This window comes from Numenius arquata, chromosome 7 (assembly GCF_964106895.1).
Source record: "Numenius arquata chromosome 7, bNumArq3.hap1.1, whole genome shotgun sequence".
Taxonomy (NCBI): domain Eukaryota; kingdom Metazoa; phylum Chordata; class Aves; order Charadriiformes; family Scolopacidae; genus Numenius; species Numenius arquata.
In genome coordinates this window covers 15,391,657-15,415,008 of record NC_133582.1, presented here as the reverse complement: position 1 = coordinate 15,415,008, position 23,352 = coordinate 15,391,657, and the positions used below count along the sequence as shown (strand labels likewise).

At 39.0% G+C, this 23,352-nt stretch overlaps 1 protein-coding gene across 1 annotated transcript in view; it reads left to right on the top strand.

Moving 5' to 3' along the window:
* The first annotated feature begins 148 nt into the window (after positions 1 to 148).
* Positions 149 to 23,352, top strand: part of SESN1 (sestrin 1) — an 82,478-nt gene continuing 59,274 nt past the window's right edge. Inside the window, exon 1 of the mRNA XM_074150295.1 lies at positions 149 to 683. Coding sequence (XP_074006396.1) covers positions 402 to 683 — 282 coding nt within the window. The 5' untranslated portion in view covers positions 149 to 401. The remainder of the gene's footprint in view (positions 684 to 23,352) is intronic.

The following is a 23,352-nucleotide window of genomic DNA, read 5'->3' as shown; positions in this document are numbered from 1 at the left end:
CCTGCAGGGAGGGCTGAGGGGGCCGCCCCGAGCCGCGGCGGAGAGGCCGGACTGGGTCCGTCCCCTTCCCTTCATGCCTGGGGCGGGGAGGAGGAGCAGCCGGCGCCGTGGGGTGGTGGCTGCCCCGCTCCCCGCCGGGAGAGGCGAAACCCCAGCGGCGTTGCTGGCTCGGCAGCCCCGGCGGCGGTGGGCGGCGGTTGGCGGGGGCGCCCGCCGGGGCTGAGGGAGCTGCCGCCTGCCCTGCCCCTCATGCGGCGCAGGCAGCGGTCTCTGCCTTCGCCGCCGCGTTTGTCGTCTTTGTGGGCGGGTTGGCGGCTGGCAGGAGCCCGCCATGGGGCGGCCGCGTCGGGGCTGCTGAGGCGGCGGCGGCGGTGGTGGTGGGGGAGCAGCCGGTCGGCCCCATGGAGGAGCGGGAAGGCGAGGTGCGCTGGGACGGGCTGTGCAGCCGCGACGCTGCCAGCCGGGCCGCCGCCTTGGATAACATCGGGCAAGCCGTTCTCCGCCGGAGCGAGACCATCGCTCCCGTGGCGGCGGTGCCGTTTAGCCGGGCCGCCGACGGGCTCCTGGTTCCCGCCGCCCGCGACGGGCTGAGCGCGGTGCTGGCCCGCCTGCTGATGCTCTCCAAGCGCTGCCCCTTCCCCGACGTGAGGGAGAAGAGTGAGGCGATCCTCAGCCGGGTGCAGGTAAGCACGGGCAGACCGCACCTCCGCCGTGGGACGGGACCGGGAGAGCCCCGCGGCCGCCCGGGGGGGGCGGCCGCGGGGCTCTCCCGGTCCCGTCCCACGGCAAGGGTACCCTCGACTTCCAGCTGTGCAACGGGGTGGGCATCAGCCCCCTGGCCGGTCGGGTTTATTCCTGCCATAGTACATGCTGAATGCTCCCCCACCCCTCGGGAAGAAAAATTTGGGAAAAGAGGTATTAAAAAGGCAAAGGAAAAAAAGAGTTCAATCCGGCGATGGATGGCTGGCAAGTCGTTGGGGGCATCCCGAAGGAAGTGCTAACATGACAGCTTAAATGCTCTAGTTTTGGTCTGTAAGACCGGTACCGTGATGTTACCCGTTTGCTTTAATACAAAAGCAGGAAAGATTGGGGGGTAAACATTCAGGGCTGCCAATTAAACATATAAATCGGTATGGTAAGTATTTTAGCTTTTAAAAGCCGCGTGAGCTTCAAGAGTATTAAAGCACAGCCTGTCAGAATTCCTTTTTTGTTGTTTATTGGTAAATAGTTTCTCCACTGGCATCAGTGATATCCAAACTATTTTTTATAGCTCATAGACGGTCTAGCCAACAGACGATTACATTTACTGACCTTTTATGCTAACAAAAATAAATGTTACTTTGTACTCTTCCACTGTTACAGTCTAATTATAGTGACTCGTGTTGCAATTCTCTTGCTCACCTAAAGTTTTTGCCTAGGTCTTGAAATTCTGATTCAGGGCTTGTATCAATGAGTCCAGCAGCAATGCTAAAAATACTACTTGCTGCAGAGTAGGAAAAGGAAATTAAGGTATTTCTTTTAATCACAAGTGAATACATAGACCTATGCTTGGAGTTAGCTGCCTGATTCCCACTATTGTGTTTTTTCCTCCCTGCACATTAGCAGGTTTAATATAGGGTAATCTAGGGGGAAAAATAGCGTATCTATAAAAACATTATATGTATATATATTATAATATATACAATACACACATGTATTATATATATAATCTGTTATTATACGTATATATATTTTAGAGAAACTTATATATAGGTCCATTTTTGTTCAGTCCTACTCTGAAATGGTTCAGAGAAATTCTGGGCTTGGATTATTGAAGCAGAGAGAGGCTTTGTTTATTTTGTCTAACTTCTCAATAGTATGCAATGTGATAAATACAGCATAACTTTATTTTAAATGGTTTGGGCTGTATGGGGCATTTTTCTCAAAGCAGATTTTGCCAGCAGAAGCTATAAATGCAACATATGGTCTATGTGAAAGGCTTGACAGCTATACTGCTTCTCTTTTAAAAATCCAAAGCAATGAAACAAACAAACAAAACAACGAAACCCGACCAGCTTGAATATTAAGTTGAAAACTTAATCTGGCACCTTTGCATCAGCGTTTTCCCTGTTAAAGATTTGAACGACAAGTGAGACCATTACCAGTGAGAATGATGAGTCCCTGAACAGGCTGCTAGGGGATGACTTGCTTTTAGCAGACACAAGTTATCAGAGTCTATTCAAAGGTCAAACAGGTGGTGATCTCTCACCTAAGTCTTGGAGGAGGTCAGAATACATGATCTGATGACTCCCTTTTAGGTTTATATATAAAGTTACTGGCATGTTTTGCTATTAGTCTTGTTTAGAAATTTTGTTACTGGCTTTTTTAAATAGGCCAAAATGTTCTAGCAGAAAATAAATCTGTCCTGATACAGAAAATGCAAGCTCAAGTTCCATGGTTGTAGCTGACTTGATTAATAAAAATAGATGTGAAAGACGTAATAGATACGAAACCAATTGTATACACATCAGCTGCAATGAAGGTGTAACAACAAGTTAAAATAAAATCAAATACAATGTTACTTTAAGAAAATATTTAAAAGCTGCTTTTGTAGCTTTTCTTCTTAGGAAGAAGATAAGAATATCTAAGAGGGAAGTATTCTATGAATATAGAGTGGCAAGTCTTACTTCTTATGACTGTACTCATAAATGAAAATTTTCATTGTAATCTTTGGATCTGTATTTGTGGAAGAAATAATCTAATCCAAGTATTCCATTTTGGATGCTGCAGACTATTGTCAGGCATGAAATGGTTTTCTGTTGATTTCATGGCCAAGAGGAATTTTATTCAAATCCCTGCAATGAAGATGGCAGATAAAGCAAACTATTAATTTAAATATAATTATCCCATAGAAGTCATGGCTTTCAGCAGTAATTCTAAAGGTAAGTAGCTTAGTAACATTATAAAAAATGTGAAATCCTATTCAGAACACTATCAGTACTGAAAGGACTCACTTGTATTACTTTATCTCCCTGTTTTGGGATATGAAACTCTCTTTCTTTAACTCTGCAGCCATATGTACCATTATGCTGTCTAAGCCTTATTCTCTGCCAAGTTCTTAAAGGACACAGAGCCCAGGGGAGGAGGAGGCAACTTTGTGCCCAAAGGTTCTCCTGGGAACTGGTGCTGTCCTCCTTCCCTCTCCTGTGCAATGGTCCAACTCAGACTAGTAGTCTGAGCCTGGACTCTTCCACACACACACCCCCTTCCTCCTCCCCCTCCCCCCCCAGTGAAATGGAGAGTTAAAAAATGTGCTTTCTTCATCTTTCTGCTCTGCATCCAGGATTAGGTCAGTGAGGAAATCAAAAATTTGAATTTTCCATGTGGACTGATAGCTATTTTTTTTCTGGGACTAGTGCCCTCTTGCCTTTGCCTGTTGGGGTAATCAACAAATATTTAGGCATGAGCAATTATGCTGCTGGTGTTTTTGCAGCTTTGTGTCTGGAGCAAGTTGGTAGAATGCATTATATGGCTGGTGTAAGCTGCAGGCTTGGCAGCAGCCTGTGTCAGCATGGCATCCCTCTGAGCCCGCCTTTGTTATGGTCTCTTTTTTTTTTTTTTTTTTTTCCTGAAGGAAAATTCCTCTGAAATATGGTGGAATCCTAAGTGTGCAACTTTCTTCTGTGCTATTAATAAATATGAATAAATAGTATTACTAATGCTATTATTAATAAATAGTATTGCCTGTATCAGAATCTAGAAAAATAAATTATTGCTTAATGTAAATTCCTATTAATTTGACTTGTATTCAGGATAATTAATTTCTTATTGCAGGCTTTATATGTATTTATATATAATAATATATATGTATTTTTTTAGCATAAGAGAATATATCTAATTGCTCGTTTAGATTAGACAAGTTGGTTTTGAAAGAATTCTTACAAATACAGTATCAGCAAACTGGCCCCCTTTTTTCTAATTAAGACTTTCTTGCTTTTATTAATAAAAGCAAGGTTGTTAAAGTCACTTTGATGCAATATATATTTTTAAATATTTTAAAGATATTTAAATTGCAATGCTTTAACCAAGTTAAAAGAGTTTGAATGTTTGCATATGAAAATATTTGAGTGGTTTTTGAGATAAACCTTGAAATATATCATAGCTTAGATAAATTTTTGCATATGCGGTATTTTCTGTGTATTGCGAAAACCAATTTTTGCATATTGCTTATGACCTTGCAGAATAGCAGGTCATTCCACCTAGTATGCTGGTCTGTGCGCCAACACAAATATACTGGGAGTGAACAGCAGTGGAAGGTCTTAACGTGTGATTATCCAAAGTATTCTGCCCAGTCTCAATCGGGTCAATTAGATGTATATGACAGGAATATAAAGACAAGGTATATGTCGGTAGCTGGAGAAGAACCACTGAAAGTATCAGAGATTTTAACTAGCAAATCTCATAACCATCCAATGTCTTTGGAAAAGACTGAGCAGAACGTACTGCTCTGCTGAGGTATGTAAATCCATAGAAATAGGCATTCTCTTCATTAATCTAAAAGACTAGGTGGGAGGCAGGTTCTGCAGAAGATGTTAGCCTACACAGGATAAAAGATGACCGAACAGCAGAATTAAACCCACAAATCACAGAATCACAGAATCTTCATGGTTGGAAGGGACCTTTGAGATCAAATGTCAAAAAGCTTAGAATTTGGCATGTAAAGCTTGACTGGGGGGGAAATACACGGAGGAAACAAATTGGTCTCAACCTTTTTGAGAAGTAATGTGATAGTACCGAGCGCTTTCATCGAAGGGGAAAATTAATAATGAAAAAAGAACTTTCCTCCCTATTGATGTAAACACAAGAAGCAAACAGAAAACGAGAAACTGTATGTTGCTGAAGATGCACATGAAGATGCATGAACAAAACTGGGACAGTCAAATACATAATGAGGTATAGCTAAAAGGGATATTGGAAGAAAGCAAGAAATAAAAAGATCCACAGACTGATGGATTAACAGCTAATGCTGAGGTGATTGAAATGTTCTTTGAAATGGTTAATCCAGCCAGTGTAGTTAATAGCCATGATAAAAGCATAAATAGTACTTGTCCTAGACTAGGAGGAAAAAACTGTAGGTTGCTTGGATAAGCAACAGATTTTTCAATAGGGTGGGGCCTGATGAAATTCATTCTGAGGTGCTTTAAAAAAAAAAAAAAAAAAAAAAAAAAAAACAAAACAAAACCAGAAAACCCTGAAAAAACTAGCCGAAGCAATCTCAGACCTGACAGTGGAGGAAATAGTAGACTCAAAGAGAATAATGGTGCATACCTCTTCAATATTGGCTAAGGGGGATGGGATGAGGAGGAAACTGGTGGATTTTAACTTTAGCTCAAAGAAAAAATACTGGAGCAGTGATGAATCACGTTTTTAGTGTCTAGAAAAAGAAATTGAGCAACAGCCAAAATGGACTTATCCAGGATAAATTATTTTAAATCCAGCATTTCTACTTCTTCTGTGATGGAGTAACCACAGGCCTTGTGGTGCAGAGAGATGATGTAATGTTAGTATGTTGATATATCAGAGTCCTCCATATTCACATGAAATTCTCATTAACAAGCTAGGGAATTATGATCTAGAAACTACTGTACAGTGAGTAAAATCAGCTGGAAAACCACCTCCAGAAGGTAAGAAAGGTCAGGTAGCAAGTACTTGGTACAGATTCTAGAAAGTCCTGTCCCGCGCAATCTTGATTAACAAACTTTTGTGCTTGTTGAATTGCAGATTACAAGCTGGGAGGGAGGCTAAAAATACCAGAGAGCAGCCATAGAATTTAAATTTATGTTAATAGTTAATGAGAGCTTGTAATGTATTGTATCTTCTAGACCTCTGATTATTTTTTGTGTTTGTGTGAAGAAAGTTTTAGGAAATTGGTGGTGGTACGGTCAGCTAAGATGGGTGCTAGTACAATATGTTCCCAAATAAATGGGGGACAGAGGGGATGAAAAGACTTCTGGAAAGAGGAAGAATGAGCTAGAATGAATGATGCGTTTATCTAAATTCCAGCAAGACTTTTATTAGACATTTGGGGGAAAATTTCAAGGATTAGGATAGTAAAGCAATGGCATAGACTATCCAGTGATGTTCATCACTAGAACTCTGTCTGAACTGTTCTTAAATATCAGGCAGGAGTGATATGCTTATTTGGTCTCTCCCTGGGAAAGGCAGAACATGGTAACTGGATGACTTTTTCCTTCCAGCCTCTTTTTCTGTGTTGTGTTGGTAACTGCTTGGAGGGATGCACCCTCCAAGTGCTCTCCCTTTAATCTTGGAGACTGTATTTACCAGATATGTAGCATTGAAACTTGTGGTCTGGATCTCTGTCTCACTGAAAAGCAGCAGGTGGGCTTGGGAGGACTTTAGGTACCTCCTTGGTTTCTTAGGCCTACAGCTCTGGTGGAGAAATGTAACAGGATCTCATAGTTGGCACATGGGGCTGTATGGCACGTAGCAAGAGAGGGGTCATGTCAGCAGCCAAATATATATCCTCTTGTATTATAACCTTCGGGCACTCCCTGTGACCTAGGCTTGCTTGGCAGGAGACATAGAATGGAATACTTTTACTTTTCCAAGTCCAAGCAAAATACTTGTATAGATTTAAATGAAACGAGCATCCAGAAAGGATGGGAAGATTTCTAGTCACAGCCAGGGCAGGCATCCTGTCCTCTTCCTCTGCCACAGCATGTGTGACAAATAAAGCCTCTGCCAGGAGAGGAGGTAATAGTTCCCCTGTGTATGTCCATAAAGAATAAAATAGGAGTTACTTTCTTGTTTTGTTGCTAGATTTTTCTCACAATAGAGTTCACTGTCTCTTTGCTTTGTGTATGCTCTGTGGTACATGCTTGCTAAGAGTAGTGAGAGTGAAACTCAAATATGCTCCTTGCTCTCAAATGGTTTATCCTGATGACTCTGGTATTACAGAAGCCTGGCTAACTTTCCAAATCTTTAAACTGCTTTTGGTGTAATCTTTGATAAATGACTTCATAACTTTGTCTTTAGTCTTTTTAGCCTTCCTGCGCAACGGAAGTAACTCTTAGTGAGCCTTGAAACCTGTAGTTAGGCAGATCTGTTAGATTATGGTGGGGTTTTTTTTGTCTGAGTTAATTTGACTATGTCCTATGTGTGATAATAATGTTCCTCTGTCATGCTTACTGTTGGTCAGTCACCATGGAAAGGTGTGTCAGATGAAATTTATAGTCTGTTCAAGCCTATGAATTTAAATATAGTATCCTCACTGGTGGTGGTGAATCTGATCCATCTGGAAGCTGACTAGTCTCTTTCCAATACCCAATTTGGTGTCTGTTTCCCATAGTACTCTTATGTAAAGTGAATGAAAATACCCATTTTTTGTGAGTTTGCTTCAGAGCAAAAGTATGTTCTGTCCCTTCCAGCCATTAGGTGGAATGGGTTTAATTATGTATTGTAGGGTGCTCCCTTCAAAAGCTGCATGTCGCTCTGCCAGATTGCTAGTTTAGAAAACATTTGTCTGTTAGGGTGGGTTTTTTTGGTGGTGTTCTTGCTTTTCTCAATATTGGGAGAGATACTGAAGTAATGACATGATGCACTTAAATGATTAGTCTTATTTGCAACTTCTGCTACCCTACAGGAAGAACTGTACCTTCGCAGTATTTATTGTAAACATGTTCTGATGATGGGTCTGTATCACATGTGTGTGGCGAGGCTGGCTGGAGAAGTTAAGGGACAAGACTTAATCTTGACATGTCAGGGAATGTTCTGAGCAGGGGCGTGAATGTATTTTTTTAAAAAACTTAAATTGTCAATAGTCCTTAGGTTGCTTTGTCTGACTCCTCCCTTCTTCGGCCTTCTTGCCTCCTTTCGGAAGGCTCCAGTCTGTTTGTTGAGAGAGACGAAGGGAAATTTTCTTTTGTCAAGCTTGTCAGTTGCAGAATTGCTTGACCCTGAGAATGTCTTTAGTTGGAATAAAGAGTTGCTTGAAAACAGTGGAGGTTCTCAAAAGTGATGTAAAGTAGGATATCTGGGTCACTTCAAATGCTGTTTCTGTGTTTGGAGCCTTTCCATAATTTTCCATGCCAGCTGTATGCCATTCTTCTTGTATGGAAATGAGCTTTGCTCAGTCAACTTTTTCGTATAATTGTTTGGGATAACTTCATCTGTAAATTTGTGGGTTTACATGGTTCTGCTGAACATCATAACTTTATGTCTTTTCAGGACATCATAACTAGAATTTTTATTTTCAAAAGAAGCGAAGAGTGAAGCACACATCTGATAATATTGGCTTGGTTGGTATTTATTTTTTGACTGCATTGAAATGCTTTAAACAAGAAATCGACACAAATATTTCCTCATCTTTAATTATTTACTAATGAGGTAAGCAACTGTAGGGTGCATGTTAGTGGCTTAAATAAAAAAAGGGTTATTTCCAGATTTTTTGCATAGGAGCTAATATCTAGAGATCTACAGAAACGAAAAATGCTTCAGCTTGAATGCATTTTGTAAATAACAGCATCTGTTCTCCTGATCTAGCAGTTGCTAAGTCACACAAGCTCTGTTTTAGGGTTTGGTTTGTTGTTTTTTTTTTCTTTTTTTTTTTTCTTCTGCCTGTCTTTCGAGAGGTAATTCTAGAAGTTGGCTGTTCTTTTAACCTCATAGCTGCAGATGATCCTTTCCAGTCTACACTTGTGTTCTACTGTCAACTTAGTCCTTTATCTTACATTATTTTTCTCACTGTGATACTAATGGTGTATGGGTAGCAGTGATCCTTCCCCTTTCTGCATTGATTTTGCTAAAAGTTCTGCTCTGCTTTAAGTTGCCAAAAAGCCAACTTATTTCTTATTTAAAAAAAAAAACACTCATAATTTGTTTTTCCCATTTGGTATGTAAATAACTGTCTTCATTTTGGGGCGTTGGCATGCATTTGGATCCTTTTTGTTCACATATGGAGAAATTTTATGCAACTTGAGATCTTCAATCAAAGTGAAGAGCACTAAGAATTTGGAAAGGTTTAGAAATTAGCATACGATATGCAAAGTATTAAGTAAAAAAAAAAAAAAAGGACTCCTAGGTTATGTAAAATAATACATCTTCCATAAGCTTGACCAAAGTATATTATTTAAAAGAAAATTACATTGTCTCACTGTGACAAGTGCAAAGTAAGCACTGAAGAGATACTTGCTGTTTTGTCATCTTAATCTTGACTTTTTCTTTAGGTCAGGGTTTCTTCTTTTAAAATAAACATAGTGGAAAAGTACTGAATATACCATTGTGGGACAGAAAAATAGTTTTGAAAGCTTGAGTATATTTTCCTGTGGATGCTGAGTGTTTAAATTTCCAAAAATATGGTTTGCTGTCAGTATGGTTTTCTATTCCAGTAAATTGTTTACAGTTTAAGGCGGGGAGGGGGGGAAGCAAGGATTAGCGCTCTCTCCAGAAATCATTTGAAACATGGAAATCTTCACTTGGACCTACATACATCAATTACATCCAAAAAGTTAAGTTGTGGTTTTTCTCTTGTTTACCACTTTTTTTGATGTTTCCAATGACTTTTTTTTTTTTTTTTCCTTCTTTGTGCTTTCTTCTGGAAAGCTTAGGTTAGATTGCTGCCAAAAGTTGGGTTGGGAAAGATGAACTGGTTTAGTTCTATTTAAACCTAGTAAACAATTAACCATTTTCCTTACTTCACCTTTATGTAGAAATCAAACTTGTTCTTTCAAGACAATCTGGGTCAAAAGTATCACCCAAGTCAAAAAGTGTTGTGTACTAGTGTCGGAATAGTACCCCAAAATACATTGGGTTGGTATTTTAAAAATAGAGGTGATGCTAGAATGCATATAGCTACTTATGTTATTTAATCGGATGCGTCTTCTGTGCAACTACAAGGATTTACTTTCAATCCAGGTATTGGGCTAAAGAAAAGGACAGTGCTTCTGAAAACATGAGGTTGTTTTTGGTTTTTTTTTTTTACTCTAAATTAATTAAAAATTGTCATTTTTCTTCACTTTTCTATGCTTTCTGGAGTCAGCAATAAGACTTTCTCAGTTGCAGGTCTTTCCTGGCAAGTCCTTTGTCTACCTAAATAACTGACTGGCTCTGTGAGCCTAAATTTTGAGACTCAAGATCTAACAACCTCTTTGTTAAATTTTTCTTCCCTGGGATATTCTTGCTTGCTATTGAATTGGTTTTAAACAGTTGTTCGTCTGAAATAGGTATTTTAGTGAAGGATTCTTTAACTCCTATAGAGTAAACCTGGAATTATATGATATTTGTTCAAAGGAGGAACAAACTTGAAAATGGAAACTTAGTTAAAGCCCTAAAGCCTTTCCTGTGTGCTTTTTTTTTGCCTTTTTTTTTTTTTTTTTCTTTTTGGAGGAGGGGAACCTCCTTTCTGAAAGATTTTTTGCACTGCAGCTTGTTGCTGAGCCTCCACTGCTCCTGGTGTTTTGGTGTAGAAAAACTTAGCTTTAAAATGCAGCCTGTTTGCCAACAGCACATTCCACTCAGATTAAGCTGTTTGTTTGAATTTTCCATTTATTTAAATTTTAGTTCTAATCTAGATTTGCACTGATTTCCATGTAAAAGACTGAAGTGAGGAAAAAGCTTTTCTTAAACTTTCTATTTCTCTGATTTTCCAATCAATGCTGAATGCAAACTTATGTCCATTTAACAGTACTAAATAATTGGCAGCCCCTGTGCATGTAGTGTTTTCTGGAGCTCATCATGTTATGAAGACAAGTCCTCATCAGGACAAGATTGCTTTAGATATTTGCCCTAACTTCATGTGTCCATTCTGTCCTTCCTGCTTCTGTTACAAGAAAAGGTTTTAGAAGCATTGTAGCTTTACCTAGATTACTGGTTTTTTTAACAGATATGTTTATAACAGTTGCTTATATTTGCCTAGAAATTATTGTATAAATAGTGTTCTATAAGAGAAGCTTAATTCTGACATTTTTATTGCTACTGTTCTGTTCCAGGACACATGAAAAGAAGCCAAATTGAAATGGTTTTGTCTGGCTTTTAGAAAGCATACCGGTATCTTGGCTTCTAGAGTTCTGCTTTTTGAACTATTCAGAACACCGCAACTGTAGTTGCCTGACGTTGTCTGCAATCTGTCGAAAGAAGATTATGTGTAAATTGGGAAGGTCAAGTGTTGCTTCTCTTTCTTTCATTACTTGGTGTCAGGTCTTCCTCTTAAAGGATCCAAATTTTCAGTGAGGCTTCACTAGGAATGAAAGATGTGGTTTTTAATGCAGAAGATACTTTTTGTATTGCACAATGTAAAATATCTTGAAATTTTAGATTGTAAGGGTAGTAGTTAACTCTACTGAGTATCTGATACTGAAGCATAAACTGTTTTGTGGTTTTTTTCTACCTTTTAGAGTTAGTTAGTAGGTTTGCTTACTCTGGTAAAAGAGATCTGGGGTAAGTACAGTCTTCATACACACTGAATTCAGCATACAAATCATCACTGCTCAAGGCAGTGGAAAATATGGCTGCTTCATGGTGCTTCCAGTGCAAAAGATAATTTTATAGTGATACATCCCATGTATGTGGCTTACACCTACGTTCCTCCTCTCAGAGCCAGCGGTCTGCGTTAGAGGGTTCAGCAGTGCAATGTGTGTCACAGATTTGCATGTTTTGGGGGAGGTACAATTCCTGTATCTCAGATCTTCTGGGGCAGGGTAACCACATGGCTCAAAAGTAGTTCCCAGTAGTAATAAATCTTTATGCATATGCAGAAAAACATGCTGAGATGATTACACGTGGAAACTGAATGACTTGCTGTTACCTCAAAAAATAATTGCTAAAAAAAGTACTTGGGAAGATGTCCTGAGGTTAAAAAATGCAAAACATTTAACAAAGAATAATTTCAGCTCTTAATACGATATTCTAAACTAGTTCTTGGTGGAATTGGGAAATCTGAGGATTTCTCTAGATGTACACTCACACATTGTCTGTTTAAATATGACTTCAGGAATAAACACGTCTTCTGAGATACAATATCAGATTTTATGCAGGGGGCAGACCAGATGAAGGAATTGTTCTGTCGTGAGAAATAACTTACATATGAAGCAAGGCAAGAAGTTCTTCCTTTCAGTTTGTGTGTTCAGTCAGGAAGGAAAGATTCTTGGATTTTAAGTTATAATATTGATAGACTTCCAAATAGATCTCTAGTGACGTCTTTACATCAGTAACACTGTTACTTAAATAAACAGAAATGGTATGAAGGTCAAATATTGGTCAAAATACTTTTTTTTTTTTTTTTTTTTCCCTCAGAAAACAGTTAACTGTAGATGAAAAATTTACTTTATCTGTGGACTTGCATGACTATGGAGGAAGAATTTTGACAAAATGGGTCCTTGAAGTGGACCATTTGGTGTCTACATCCCTTAAATAGCATTTGAGCTTTTTCAAGTCAGTTCAGACAGCTAGCTCATCTTGGTTCAGCTCATCAGAAATTTCTGAGAGTCCTTGTAAATGCTTATTCTACAACCTGACAAGCTTTCTCTGAAGTAAATGAGCAAAATGTAGACATAGCCCCAAATCCTTGTAACATCTCCTCTTAATTTCAGGACTAAATGGTGTGCTCTCTAAGGACTGTTTGGGAGCTTTGTGATTCAGAGGTGGTTATGTAGATGCCTCAGTGCTTACCGCTTGATAAACCAGAGTAATACTGCAAATGCAGCCATGACAACCCACTACTCGGTGCCAGCCCCGTTTAAGCCTAGTTTGTGATGGCCTGTTTCAGTTGGCAGTTGTAACCCTGTTTGCACTTTTACTGGCATGGGAGGGCCAAAGCAGTATGGTCCAGTGAAAGTCTGCTACCTTATGCTGAAGATAGGGCTTTGCTGCAAACTTATCCCAGGTCATCCTCTGCTAATCTAACCTGTCTGGTTCCGTCCTGTTTGATGAAGTCTGGTCTGTATGCAGAGATTCTGCAGCAGTAATACTTTGCTTCTCTTATTTCCTATTTTTGCACACAGAAGTTGGCAGAAAGATGCCTTGGTTGGGAGATCAAGTGGGCCAGATGCCAGAGTGGTAATCTAACAGAGTGACCTTTGCTGTGTTCTCCCAGTTTCTCATGCAGCAGCCGTCCAGCCAAAGCAGAAATCTGTCTGGCCATGCTGGTACTTGGCACTGTCTGGAATGGCTTAAGTCTTGCCTCAGTGCACTTGCTAAATAGCTTTTTATTGTGGAGGGATGGGCTAGAGAGAAAGATGTTCTTTCTTCTGGGTTACTATAAAACATTTTCTAGATTTGCCAAGTAAATACGCAGTGAGTAGCCCCTTGGATGTAACGGTCCCACCTTGGTTGCACTAGTGCTGAACTAAATGGAACTATATAGGGTTGAACGTAGGCTTTCATAGTGGGCTTTGCTCTACCTTGCTGTCTAGAGCTGGGCAAATTTGGAACCGAAACAGATCATCTGTCCCTTGCAAATGGTGAAAGTTGTTCATTTGATGGCAGTTCTGCTAGGACATTAACTGTGTATGCCATCATTTTTCCAAAAGACTATGTACTTGAATTGTATTATGAAAAAACTCCCAATTTTCTTTATATGTAGTTGGTTTAGGCAACCAACCATTACCTTCTCCATTCTGTAACAGAAACAAACATAAAAATGTGTATCATCATTTGAGTGTTTTCATAACTTCAGCGGCAAAATGAATACTAATTTTTAAATATTTTCTCTATATAATACTTGAATATTTGTTTACAATAACAGAGTAGACAATCCAACTAGGTAGGACTTGTAAAAACGGTTGAGTTCCTTTGTTGTCCAGAATTGCCAAGAAACTTAAGTGGAAATCAAACTGGAAAGAGCATGTGCTGTAAATTGTTACTGAGTATATACAATGTGGTAAGAGGCAGGCAATCTAACAAAGAACTAAGTCTAAATTCTGAAGCCAAGCATTATTTATTTCATTTTGAAATAGCATGAGGGATTTTACTAGGGATAAAATTATGCAAAATAACTTCTCTTTCTCTAAGTAACAGAAGCCAGGGATAATATAATTTAATAGCCTCATTTGAGACATGATTCCTTTACCTGGTGCAACAGTAGGTTCTGATGCTCACTGAAATCAAGCAGTCCATCTCTTAGAGATTAAGACAGTCTTAATGTGGATAATAGAATCTGTAAACTACTTTCTCTTCAAAATGAGTGATACCTCATATGTAGTTTGTGCTTCTCAATATTGAGCTCTATTTGGAAAGTGTTGAACCCTGAGACTTTGAGATGGCAAGGGGAAGCTTGTTCTAAGAAGCTACTGGAATTATTATTAATTCTAACCTTCAAAATTGTTAACAATTGAACCAGCATGCTGTATAATATTCTGCTGCAACAAGCAAACATAGAAGAGAAACTGTTATGTCCTTGTGGCAGTTGCTTTCTTTCACTGAATTATATAGGATAATGACTCCTCGCAGAGTATGCTGAGTTGGAAATCCAGTGTCATCTGCAGGAGAGTGTCCTAAAGGGGATACTGTCATTATTGAAGCAAATTCTAAAGCTCTAGAAATGTCTTACAACAATCTTTTGTTTTTTATTATTTCTGTCTTGTAGTGGAAATAAGTCTAGGAAATGTGTGGGGCAGGTTATTTAATAAAGAATGGATTCCCCTACCCCAGCTTTGTATTTCAACTAGTTCTTTGGTGTGTTTTTAGAGAGTGAAGTTTAGAATTTGCTGAGGTATCAGTGTTTGCTTGGTTGCTTCAAAGATGATTGGCATATCAAAATAAAAACCTTTTGTGAAAATGTACTACTTTTGGCAAAGTGCTGGCAGAGGAAGGATTCCTCAGTAATGAGTGGAAGTCCATGAAGACTAGAAAGAAAAATAGGTTTAGAATTACCAAAAACTATTGAGCATGAAGGTCTTGCATTCCAGTCTGCTTTGCCCCCCTCAGATCAGCGACTTGAGAGGGCAGTTGAATAGACAAACTAGATCTTCTGAAGCAGTAGAAATTGCATGATTTTCTTTCAAGTTGTAAATATCTTGGAGCATTTATTTGCCTTGGATGTATGAGTTTCCCATTCAAGCATGAGTGGGATCTGGACTCAACTGGAATTTGAAACCTGGTCTGCCTCATCTCAAATAAGAGACCTAATTTAGTCCTGAAGGCCTTGCTTATTGACAGGATGTCACATGGAGAAATAAGTACCTGAGTTCTTAGAACTTCCTCAAGTTAGGAAAAAATACTGGTTGTCCAGCTGCTGTGAAATTAATTTGCTTCAGTGCAAAAGTGCTTTATATTAAGGCCAAAGTGGTGAGGAAGTTTCTAAGGCCCTCTGAGGTAGGGTGAAGGATTTTATCCAAGTAGTTGTAATACAGTTTTTTAGATTAATGAGGTGCTAAAATAATTTTGCCAATCATAATATTCAGTATTTATCTCCTGTTTCTTTTTTAGAACACTTCTAAATACGTTAACTTCAGAAAACTAGGATGAAGTACATATTTATATAGCTTGTTTAAAGTTCAGCTACTGGGATTTTTTTTTTGGAGAGGGGGGGGAAAGAATAAAATGTGTTGTGCTACAGAAATGGGTCAGAATTTTCTTGTACCACAAGGGAAAAGCATTTATTCTTTATTCAGATTAATATCAGCTTGTATCCCTATGTCCCTTATTATGATATTAAACAAATCTATTTAATTAGAAGATTGTTGTGGATGGCTTCTTGGTTTCTGTGTTTTGGGTTCAGTTTTTTGTTTTGGTTTTTTTTTTTTTTTTCCTTTGAAGATTTAAATTTTAAACTGGAGTAGTCATTGTCTTAGCAGCAGCATTTTGGTCACCTACTGTCACGTTTGCAGTGGGAGCTGTTAACTGAAGGCAATTACATTACCCTCTGATGATTATTACCATCTGATGAACAAAGAATTATGGATGAAAAATAAACCAGCATGTACTTTCTTAAAAATGGTGTGTACAACAGCCAGTTTTGACATTATCCTGAAAAAACAACTGCTTAATGTTATTACTGGGAGCAGCCCTGAATTAACAGGACTGCTCGTGTGTGGTAAAGTGAAGCACAGAGGTGTTTGCAGCATTGAGGCTGTCTGCTGGTTGGTTTGATACCTTGCTGCAGGGTTCCACTTCAAAACATTATTAGGATTACCTTTTGTTATGAACATTTGTGTGTTTCCTCTTACAGGTTTCAGGTTTCCTGGACTTTTTGTGGCCATAAGGTTTGAAACCACTATGCCAACCTGGTAGTCATGGTTGTCTCTTATTCTGAGAAGTTATATTGTGAACAGACAGATGTAAGAATGAGGTTTTGGATGTGCCATATTGAGCCTGGAAGCACAGGACTTCTATTTGTGTGGTGTTGTACCCTTTTAGAAGGGCCTAGAAGGTTAAATATAATGTCATATGAACGCAGCTGCAGTGTTTTCAGGACCAAATTGGCTCACTGATTGTGGGCTACCAGGTGTGCCAGTTACCATAGCAGTAAATAGATAAAGTTCATGCCAGTGCTTACAGTTATATTAGCTTAAGCAAACTCTTGCTCACTTGCTTGAGCATGCTTCACAGAATTCCACATGAAAAAGGTTTGATAGCAGGTAGCAGTTTTGAGATGACAACTTGCTACAGTTCAGCCCTGCCAGGCTTCTTGGAAACAGGAATAGCAGTTTTTTTTAGATCCCCAGCTGTACTGGAGCAAATAATTTTCTTCAGATAGTACCCACATCCTTTTTTTTTCTTACATGGGTTTGTTTTAACATATAGGTGATCTAAATGAACTGAAGCTGATGCACTCGCTGCAGAAAGATGTAATGAATTTGAAGGAACACTTGGGGGAGACTTCATGTCTCGTGTTTTATTTCCAGTTTTTGATTTGTTTGAAGTAACATCACTGTGAATTGACATCTGTTATTCTCAAAAAATTATTTCTCTTGTAAAATGAAACTTTTGTCCTTAAGTTACTGTCTTATACAATTTCTAATTACAGAATAATAACACGAAAGTTTCTTGAGATGGGGCATATTTTTAGGTATTTTTTGTTGGTGATGATTTCTTACTAGTTTTCCTTAAAAATGATATAATTGTAACTGACTGACTTATCTGTCTAGATAGGAATGCAGTGATGAGTGGTACAGTTGAGGGGAAGGGAAAAGAGGAGCACACATGAACAAGAAGTTCGTGATAGTAGGTGAACCAGGTCATTGCAGCATTTCATGTATTAGTGAATCTTGTTACTATATACAAGTTGCATGCCTGTTTCTATTTTATTTCCTGATTTTCAGTATCTCAGTTTTATAAGGAATTTATCTTCAACTGAAACTTCCCAAATTTTATTTCTGTAGTGTTAATCAAGACTTTGCATCAATATGTCTTTAAAAAACAAAGCCAAAATAATGCCCATACAGCAAGAATTCACCTCTTCTAAACACAGGAGACACGTCTTCCCGTATATTTAAAAAAAAAAAAAAAAAAGCCCAAACAAAACAAAACACAAAACCCAAAAAACTTACCCAGCTACAGAGACATCGTTTCAGTAGTTGAAATAGCTGGGGTCAAAAAGCCGAGGTTTATGAACTAAATTGGTCTTCTGAGTACATGTGATGGTGTCTTCTGTTGCTGGCCATGGTGTAGACTTTCCTTGATCTAATCAGAAAATACTAGCACAGGTACTAGAAGAAAATAATAGCCATAATCAGCCTGTTTCCTTTTTGTGAAGGATCTTTTTCTAGAAGGATTGGGAAATGAAATTGTCAGAGAACTTAAGTGAGTAACACCTAACTTTAATTATGAGCTTACCAATGAAGAATTTTAAATTAGCATATGGTAACTAACTAATATTCTAAGTTGAGAGATCACAGAAGAGTAGATTCTAATTGGGGGAGAAAGATGATGTTTAATGTTTTGGGGCTTTTTAGCTCATATTAAACAAAACCAATGAATGTGTTTAAGCTATCTCTAGAATAAAATATTTTTTTCTGCTGAACTGTATTATCTGTAAACTAAAATCATGTGTTGTGTGGTAGTGTTGCTGTTTGCTGCTTTATTATTTTTTGTCCTATGACAAGCAGAGTAAAACTACTGCATTGTCCAGGCCAAATTTTGGAAAAATCTCTTTAAATACTGCTAATTGTCCATTATTATAATGAAAGATAGTGGAAAAAATAATTCCTTGTCATTGGCAGTCCACGCTTGCTAGAAGAAACTAGATTATTTGCTCTGTGACTGTGGTGTATTACAAAGGACTGACTCAGGCATGCTAAAAGGGACCCTGCACAGTGAAACTTGGAAACAGAGCTTACTATGCGGTATTTTCATTGACAAGTTTGTTTCTGCTTTGATTGTGACACATAGTTCACAGTAACAATAAAAGAAGTGAGGTTCTGCAACAGATGGCACTGCAGGAAGAGGTAACCGTAACAGAAGTTTTCCCCATAGTCATAGAATCATAGGATTGTCTAGGTTGGAAGGTCAAACATAAACTTAAAAGTTGAAAGTTGGAATCACCAGACTGCATTGCTTTTCAAACTTGGTGGTTTTTATAGTACAGGTGTTTTGGGGTTTTTTTGGTGTTTTTTTTTTTTTTTAAATGAAGTAAGATATTTTAAGATTGTGGCACTCATGGTCAGCAACATAGGGGTTCCTTTGTCCTGTATGATAATCATTCAGCAAGACAAAGGTCCTGGTTTTCACTAAGTCACTGAAGGACAATTCTGCAGCTCAAAGACTATAGCTGAGTTCAGAAAGTTTGTGTTTATGTCCCAACTCAGAGCTTAAAAACTCAGGATCTGCCTAACCCTGTAGGTAAAGTCAGCAGCTGGGCAGAACCTCACGAGATGTTCAGCCATGCATAAGAGTGTTTCAGTTTTGAAAGGGGGCAATAGATGCATGCCTGTGCTCAAGCTCACTCTGGATCCATAGATTAAATGTTTCCCTCTCTATCTCCTCTTAGAGCTCGCAGAAGAACATGGTGTTCTCAGAGCATGTTTATTGAAGACCTATCAGATGGGCTTTGCACAAAACAAACCAGCGCTACCCCTCCCACTCCTGAGTAATAGCTTAGTGGTTAGAGCATTCCCAGAGAGTGAGGACTCTGGGTTCAGCACCTTTTCTGCCTGAGGTGATTCAAAGTCGTGCCTCTTACATGCCTAGGCTCCCAAGATGAGAGAATTGGACTAGCTTTTGCTCTCATTTCTGGGCCAGTGAACACCTTAAGGATTGCATGTAAAGCAGGACTAGTGCAGTTGGAAGTGCTGACAGTGTTGCCATCATTAAATAGCTTAACTTTGTTGTTTAGGGAGGAGAAGCTGAAATCACCTCAGGCTTATTAATGACTTGAACTTGGCCTCTATCTTGCTTAAGTGATCTAACCGCTGAGGTGAGAGCGCTGGTCTCTGGGCTTGAGGTTGTGATCTTTTAATAGATGCAGGTGGCTTTTGGTGGTGGGCAGAAAGCTCCAGCACAGTGAGAGCCGAGACTGAAGATGCGCTCCCATCTTCGGTGCTTTCTCGTGTCTAATTTAGGTTCATTAACCTAATGTAACTTAACTTGTAGGTTTGTGTGAATGCTAGATAAGGTGCATTAGCCTCCTCAATTTTTATGTAGCTAAAAGAAATACAACTTTTTTGTTCCTTGGTTGTAGACTGAAGTGTGTTCTTTGCTATGAGATCCAGGCATTGAGGAAACGTTGTTGTTTTGAGCATCATTGGACTTGTATCTACAGTGTAAAATTTGACCTCCCACCAAGATACTTTATTTCTTTAAATATCGTTTAAAGGCTTCTACACTAGATAACTAAACTGCCTTCGTTGTGTCCCTGTGGTGAGAATGAACATGAAACTTCCAGCTCACAAGGCAGTTGTGAGTTGAAAAGGCAATTAAAGTGCAGATGTTTCATAATTTGTTTCTTTCACCTGTTTATAGTACATAGTCTGCCCAAAATGTGTAAGAACTATTTTTTTTTTTTTTTTCCTGTTACAAGTAAGCATGTTTTTCTTCAGTGAGAGTCCTTTCCGAAGGCTTGGAAAGTAGATCTTCCCAGTAGGTCTCCAGACTTCTTCCACTTCACATCCCCTCACACTTGAGGGCACTGTAGGTTCATTCTTCCTTATATACTTGAATGGTTCTACCAGCTCTTAGCTGAGGTTTGAACCAGAGCTGGGTGTCTCTTTTTGTGAGTTTTCTCTTTATTTATCTTTAGTATTGGAGAAAAATGTTCTGATCTAGAAGTTTCCAAATGAAGAGAAGAACAGTTATTTAAGGTATCAGTGTTGTTTGTATAAGACTTCATAGTCACAGTTTGGCACCTGGAAAGGAAATAATTGGTCTCAGGTGGACTTGCAGCTTGCTTTCAAAACCCAAGTGCAACAAGATGTGTGTAATCTGCACTACTGCAACTTAAGTGACTGAAATAGGGTTACAGAACGAGCAGGACAGTCTGGAGGAAGAGCAAAGCAGTGTCAACAAGTATTGTATGTTGTGCTGGATTTAATACAGGTTGAAGCTTAAATTCTTCTTGAAGAGAAATGTGTACTCTTGTTGCTATTTTGGTTTTCCCATGCCAAGCCTTTTTGCTTGACTGTACTATACAGGAACTAGATCATTACCATTAAAAGAACCTGAAGTTCTTCCAAGTTTATATTCAAGCCAAATGAAGTCAGCCTCTAGCAAACATGCAACTAGATGACATAATAGCATACATTAAATGTGCAGAGGCCTTTTTGTTTCCCCATCCCCTAATTATATCAAACAATAGGAGATTAAATACATGCCTCTTCAGTGACACTGTGCTTCAACTCTGTTTAATAGAACTTCATTCAAATATAGACCTGTGTGCAGCTGAATCTTGTTCACAGTGGATGGCCACGAGCATCCTGAAATGCCAGAGGTTCTGTGAACGGCACTGTGAAAATCTCCAACCTGAAGAGCAACCAAGTCAGCAGCCTGTGCCGACTGAACTCACAGGCTATGCTGCAACACTTCCCTTCGGACTTGGGCCTTCTGATTTTAGGGTAACTTCACACAACTGCACGTAACTAAATCACTATGAACTTCAGAGTAGCTCATCTGTAACAACTTACTTGTCTGATTTGCTGTGTAAAACATGTCAAGCAGGGAGCGTACTGTCAGTTACTGTGGCTGAAGTGACAAGATTTAACTCGAAAGTCTCGTAAATTGATTGTTTGCAGTTGTGTAAACTTATTCTGGTAACAGCCCTTATTAATGTTTACTTTGCCTTCTGTGTTAAAGCAGGCCTGCATGCTAAATGCATATATTCCATCATCTTCAAAAATTTTTCTTAAAAGATTTTGGAAAGGAAAGAATTGTAGCAAATGCCAAACATCAAGTGGTGCTGTAGACAATTATTGGTTTAATCTCTTGGCAGTAGATTAAAGAATATGGCAGATGATGGCCACTTCTCTCCCTGTTTTCCCACAAGACTGGACTAATAGTTTTCTCCCCACTCCCTCAAGCGACATGAATTAGTTACGCAATTCCTGGAGTGGCTGTTTAGTGACCTCCTAGTTGTAAAAGCTTCTGTGAACCTCAGAAGCCTCGAGTTATGAATATGGAACTTCAAAATGGTGTGGCGTTTTTTGTTTGGCTGGGTTTTGTTTCTGGAAAAGCTAGCATAAAACTGAAGGTTGGCCCATTGTCAGGTTAGCAGGCTTCCTTTGTGGTGATTCCTTCCCTCTTCTGTGAAGTTTTTTAATCTTCAAAATATCAAATGGAGACACAAACAACAAAAATAAAGAAGAACAAAACCCGGTGGCTTTCCTTTTAAGATTAATTTATCGGTGTCCTTGAAAGGAGGGACAGACTCCATTCAGTCCTTTACTGTGGATTGTTACATGTAGTGTGTGGAACCAGGGAAAGCAGCAGTTTGTGCAAAGTGGAATGTAGTGAGACCGTGCTTGTGTGATGATCCATTGCTACTGCTTGATTTCTCCCTGCTGGAAATCTGGGAATCCCCCCAGCCTAAACTATGTATGTTTAAAAAATTCATCCGTCCCACAGTGGCTTGTTCCATTGTGGGCCTAAGATCCTATTCAGCCAGGCCTTCTGGGTTATTAGAACCAGTTGGTTGGGAAAGGGGTGATTTATAGAGGCTTGAGTAAGCATAGACTGACCTGTGCCTGGACCAAACAGAGACCAAGAATAGCAGAGATGTAAAGAAAGAGTAACAAGCTCTTTGGGTTCCTACAGTTTGTGTTGTCCAAGTGCTGTTTTTTGAGATTTAACTCTTAGAAGAATTATCTTATAAGGTGAAGGGGAAAACAGTCACTTAACTCTGGCATTAAGCTTTCATGGAATGAGGAGATGGTCCAAGCTCTAATAATCCCATTGCTTCTGGTGATTTTTTTATTCCTTCTTAGGGCAGAAGAATTTGAGATGTGGTTCTCGGTTAATGACAGTCTAGCAGTTTGCACCTCTCGCTCAAGAAGTTAGGAAGATTTTTCTGAAGCTTGTTCAGTGTTATTTCACCTTCACTGGCACACTTTGAGAATATATTCAAAATTAAAGCAATATTTTTCAGCCAGTTAGAGCTTTGTGGGGCAATAGAGGAAGGTGTGAGGAAAAGGATAGCTAATAGTAACGTAATAAATACAGCTTTAGAATTTAGGCACTCTGGGTGATTGTTTGGTGTTCTCATCCTTGAAAAGTGCCCTGTGGGATATGCAGATTTCTGTAGAAAAAAATTTCGAAACCCTTTTGCCTGCTTTAACCTTCTAATAGTCTGATTACCAAATGGCAGGAAGAAAGAAGTTCATTCAGTGTTAGATTGTTGAGACAATCAAGTAGTGGATCATAACCTTAATGCTTATCTTGTACCAACTGCTAAGTAAAATCATAGTATTATAATGAAGTAGCATATATCCTGCTAAGGCACAAGAATACTTGGCAGTTAGGAATCAATCATTTCACGAAGCTCTACAGCCAGCAATCATAAAGGAGGAGTGGAACCTTCACATGTTAGACTGGCAGAATCTGGAAATGAAAGCAACATGAATGGGAAATTCCATTCAATAGTTGTCTTTATGCCTAGGCTAACTACAGATTTTTAACTAGCATTTCTGTGCAAATTCTCTATGTCCATGTTAATAAAACTTGCAGTGTATTATTGTTGTAGCCTTTTTTACACTTACTCTACAGCACTGAACTCATCAACATTGTACCTATTAATTTTTCTTTGAGGTAGACCATCTCCGGTGTCTGATTTGCAGATTCCATTTTCTGTCTCAGCTGTCTGTGCATAGATCAAATTAATGTCTGCACTTGATGACTACTATAGTTAGCATATCCTAAACTGAACTCCTTTCAGCCTTTCCCTTTCCTAATATCTCATCAAGTTTTCTTATTGCTCTTGCTTACAACTTTGCC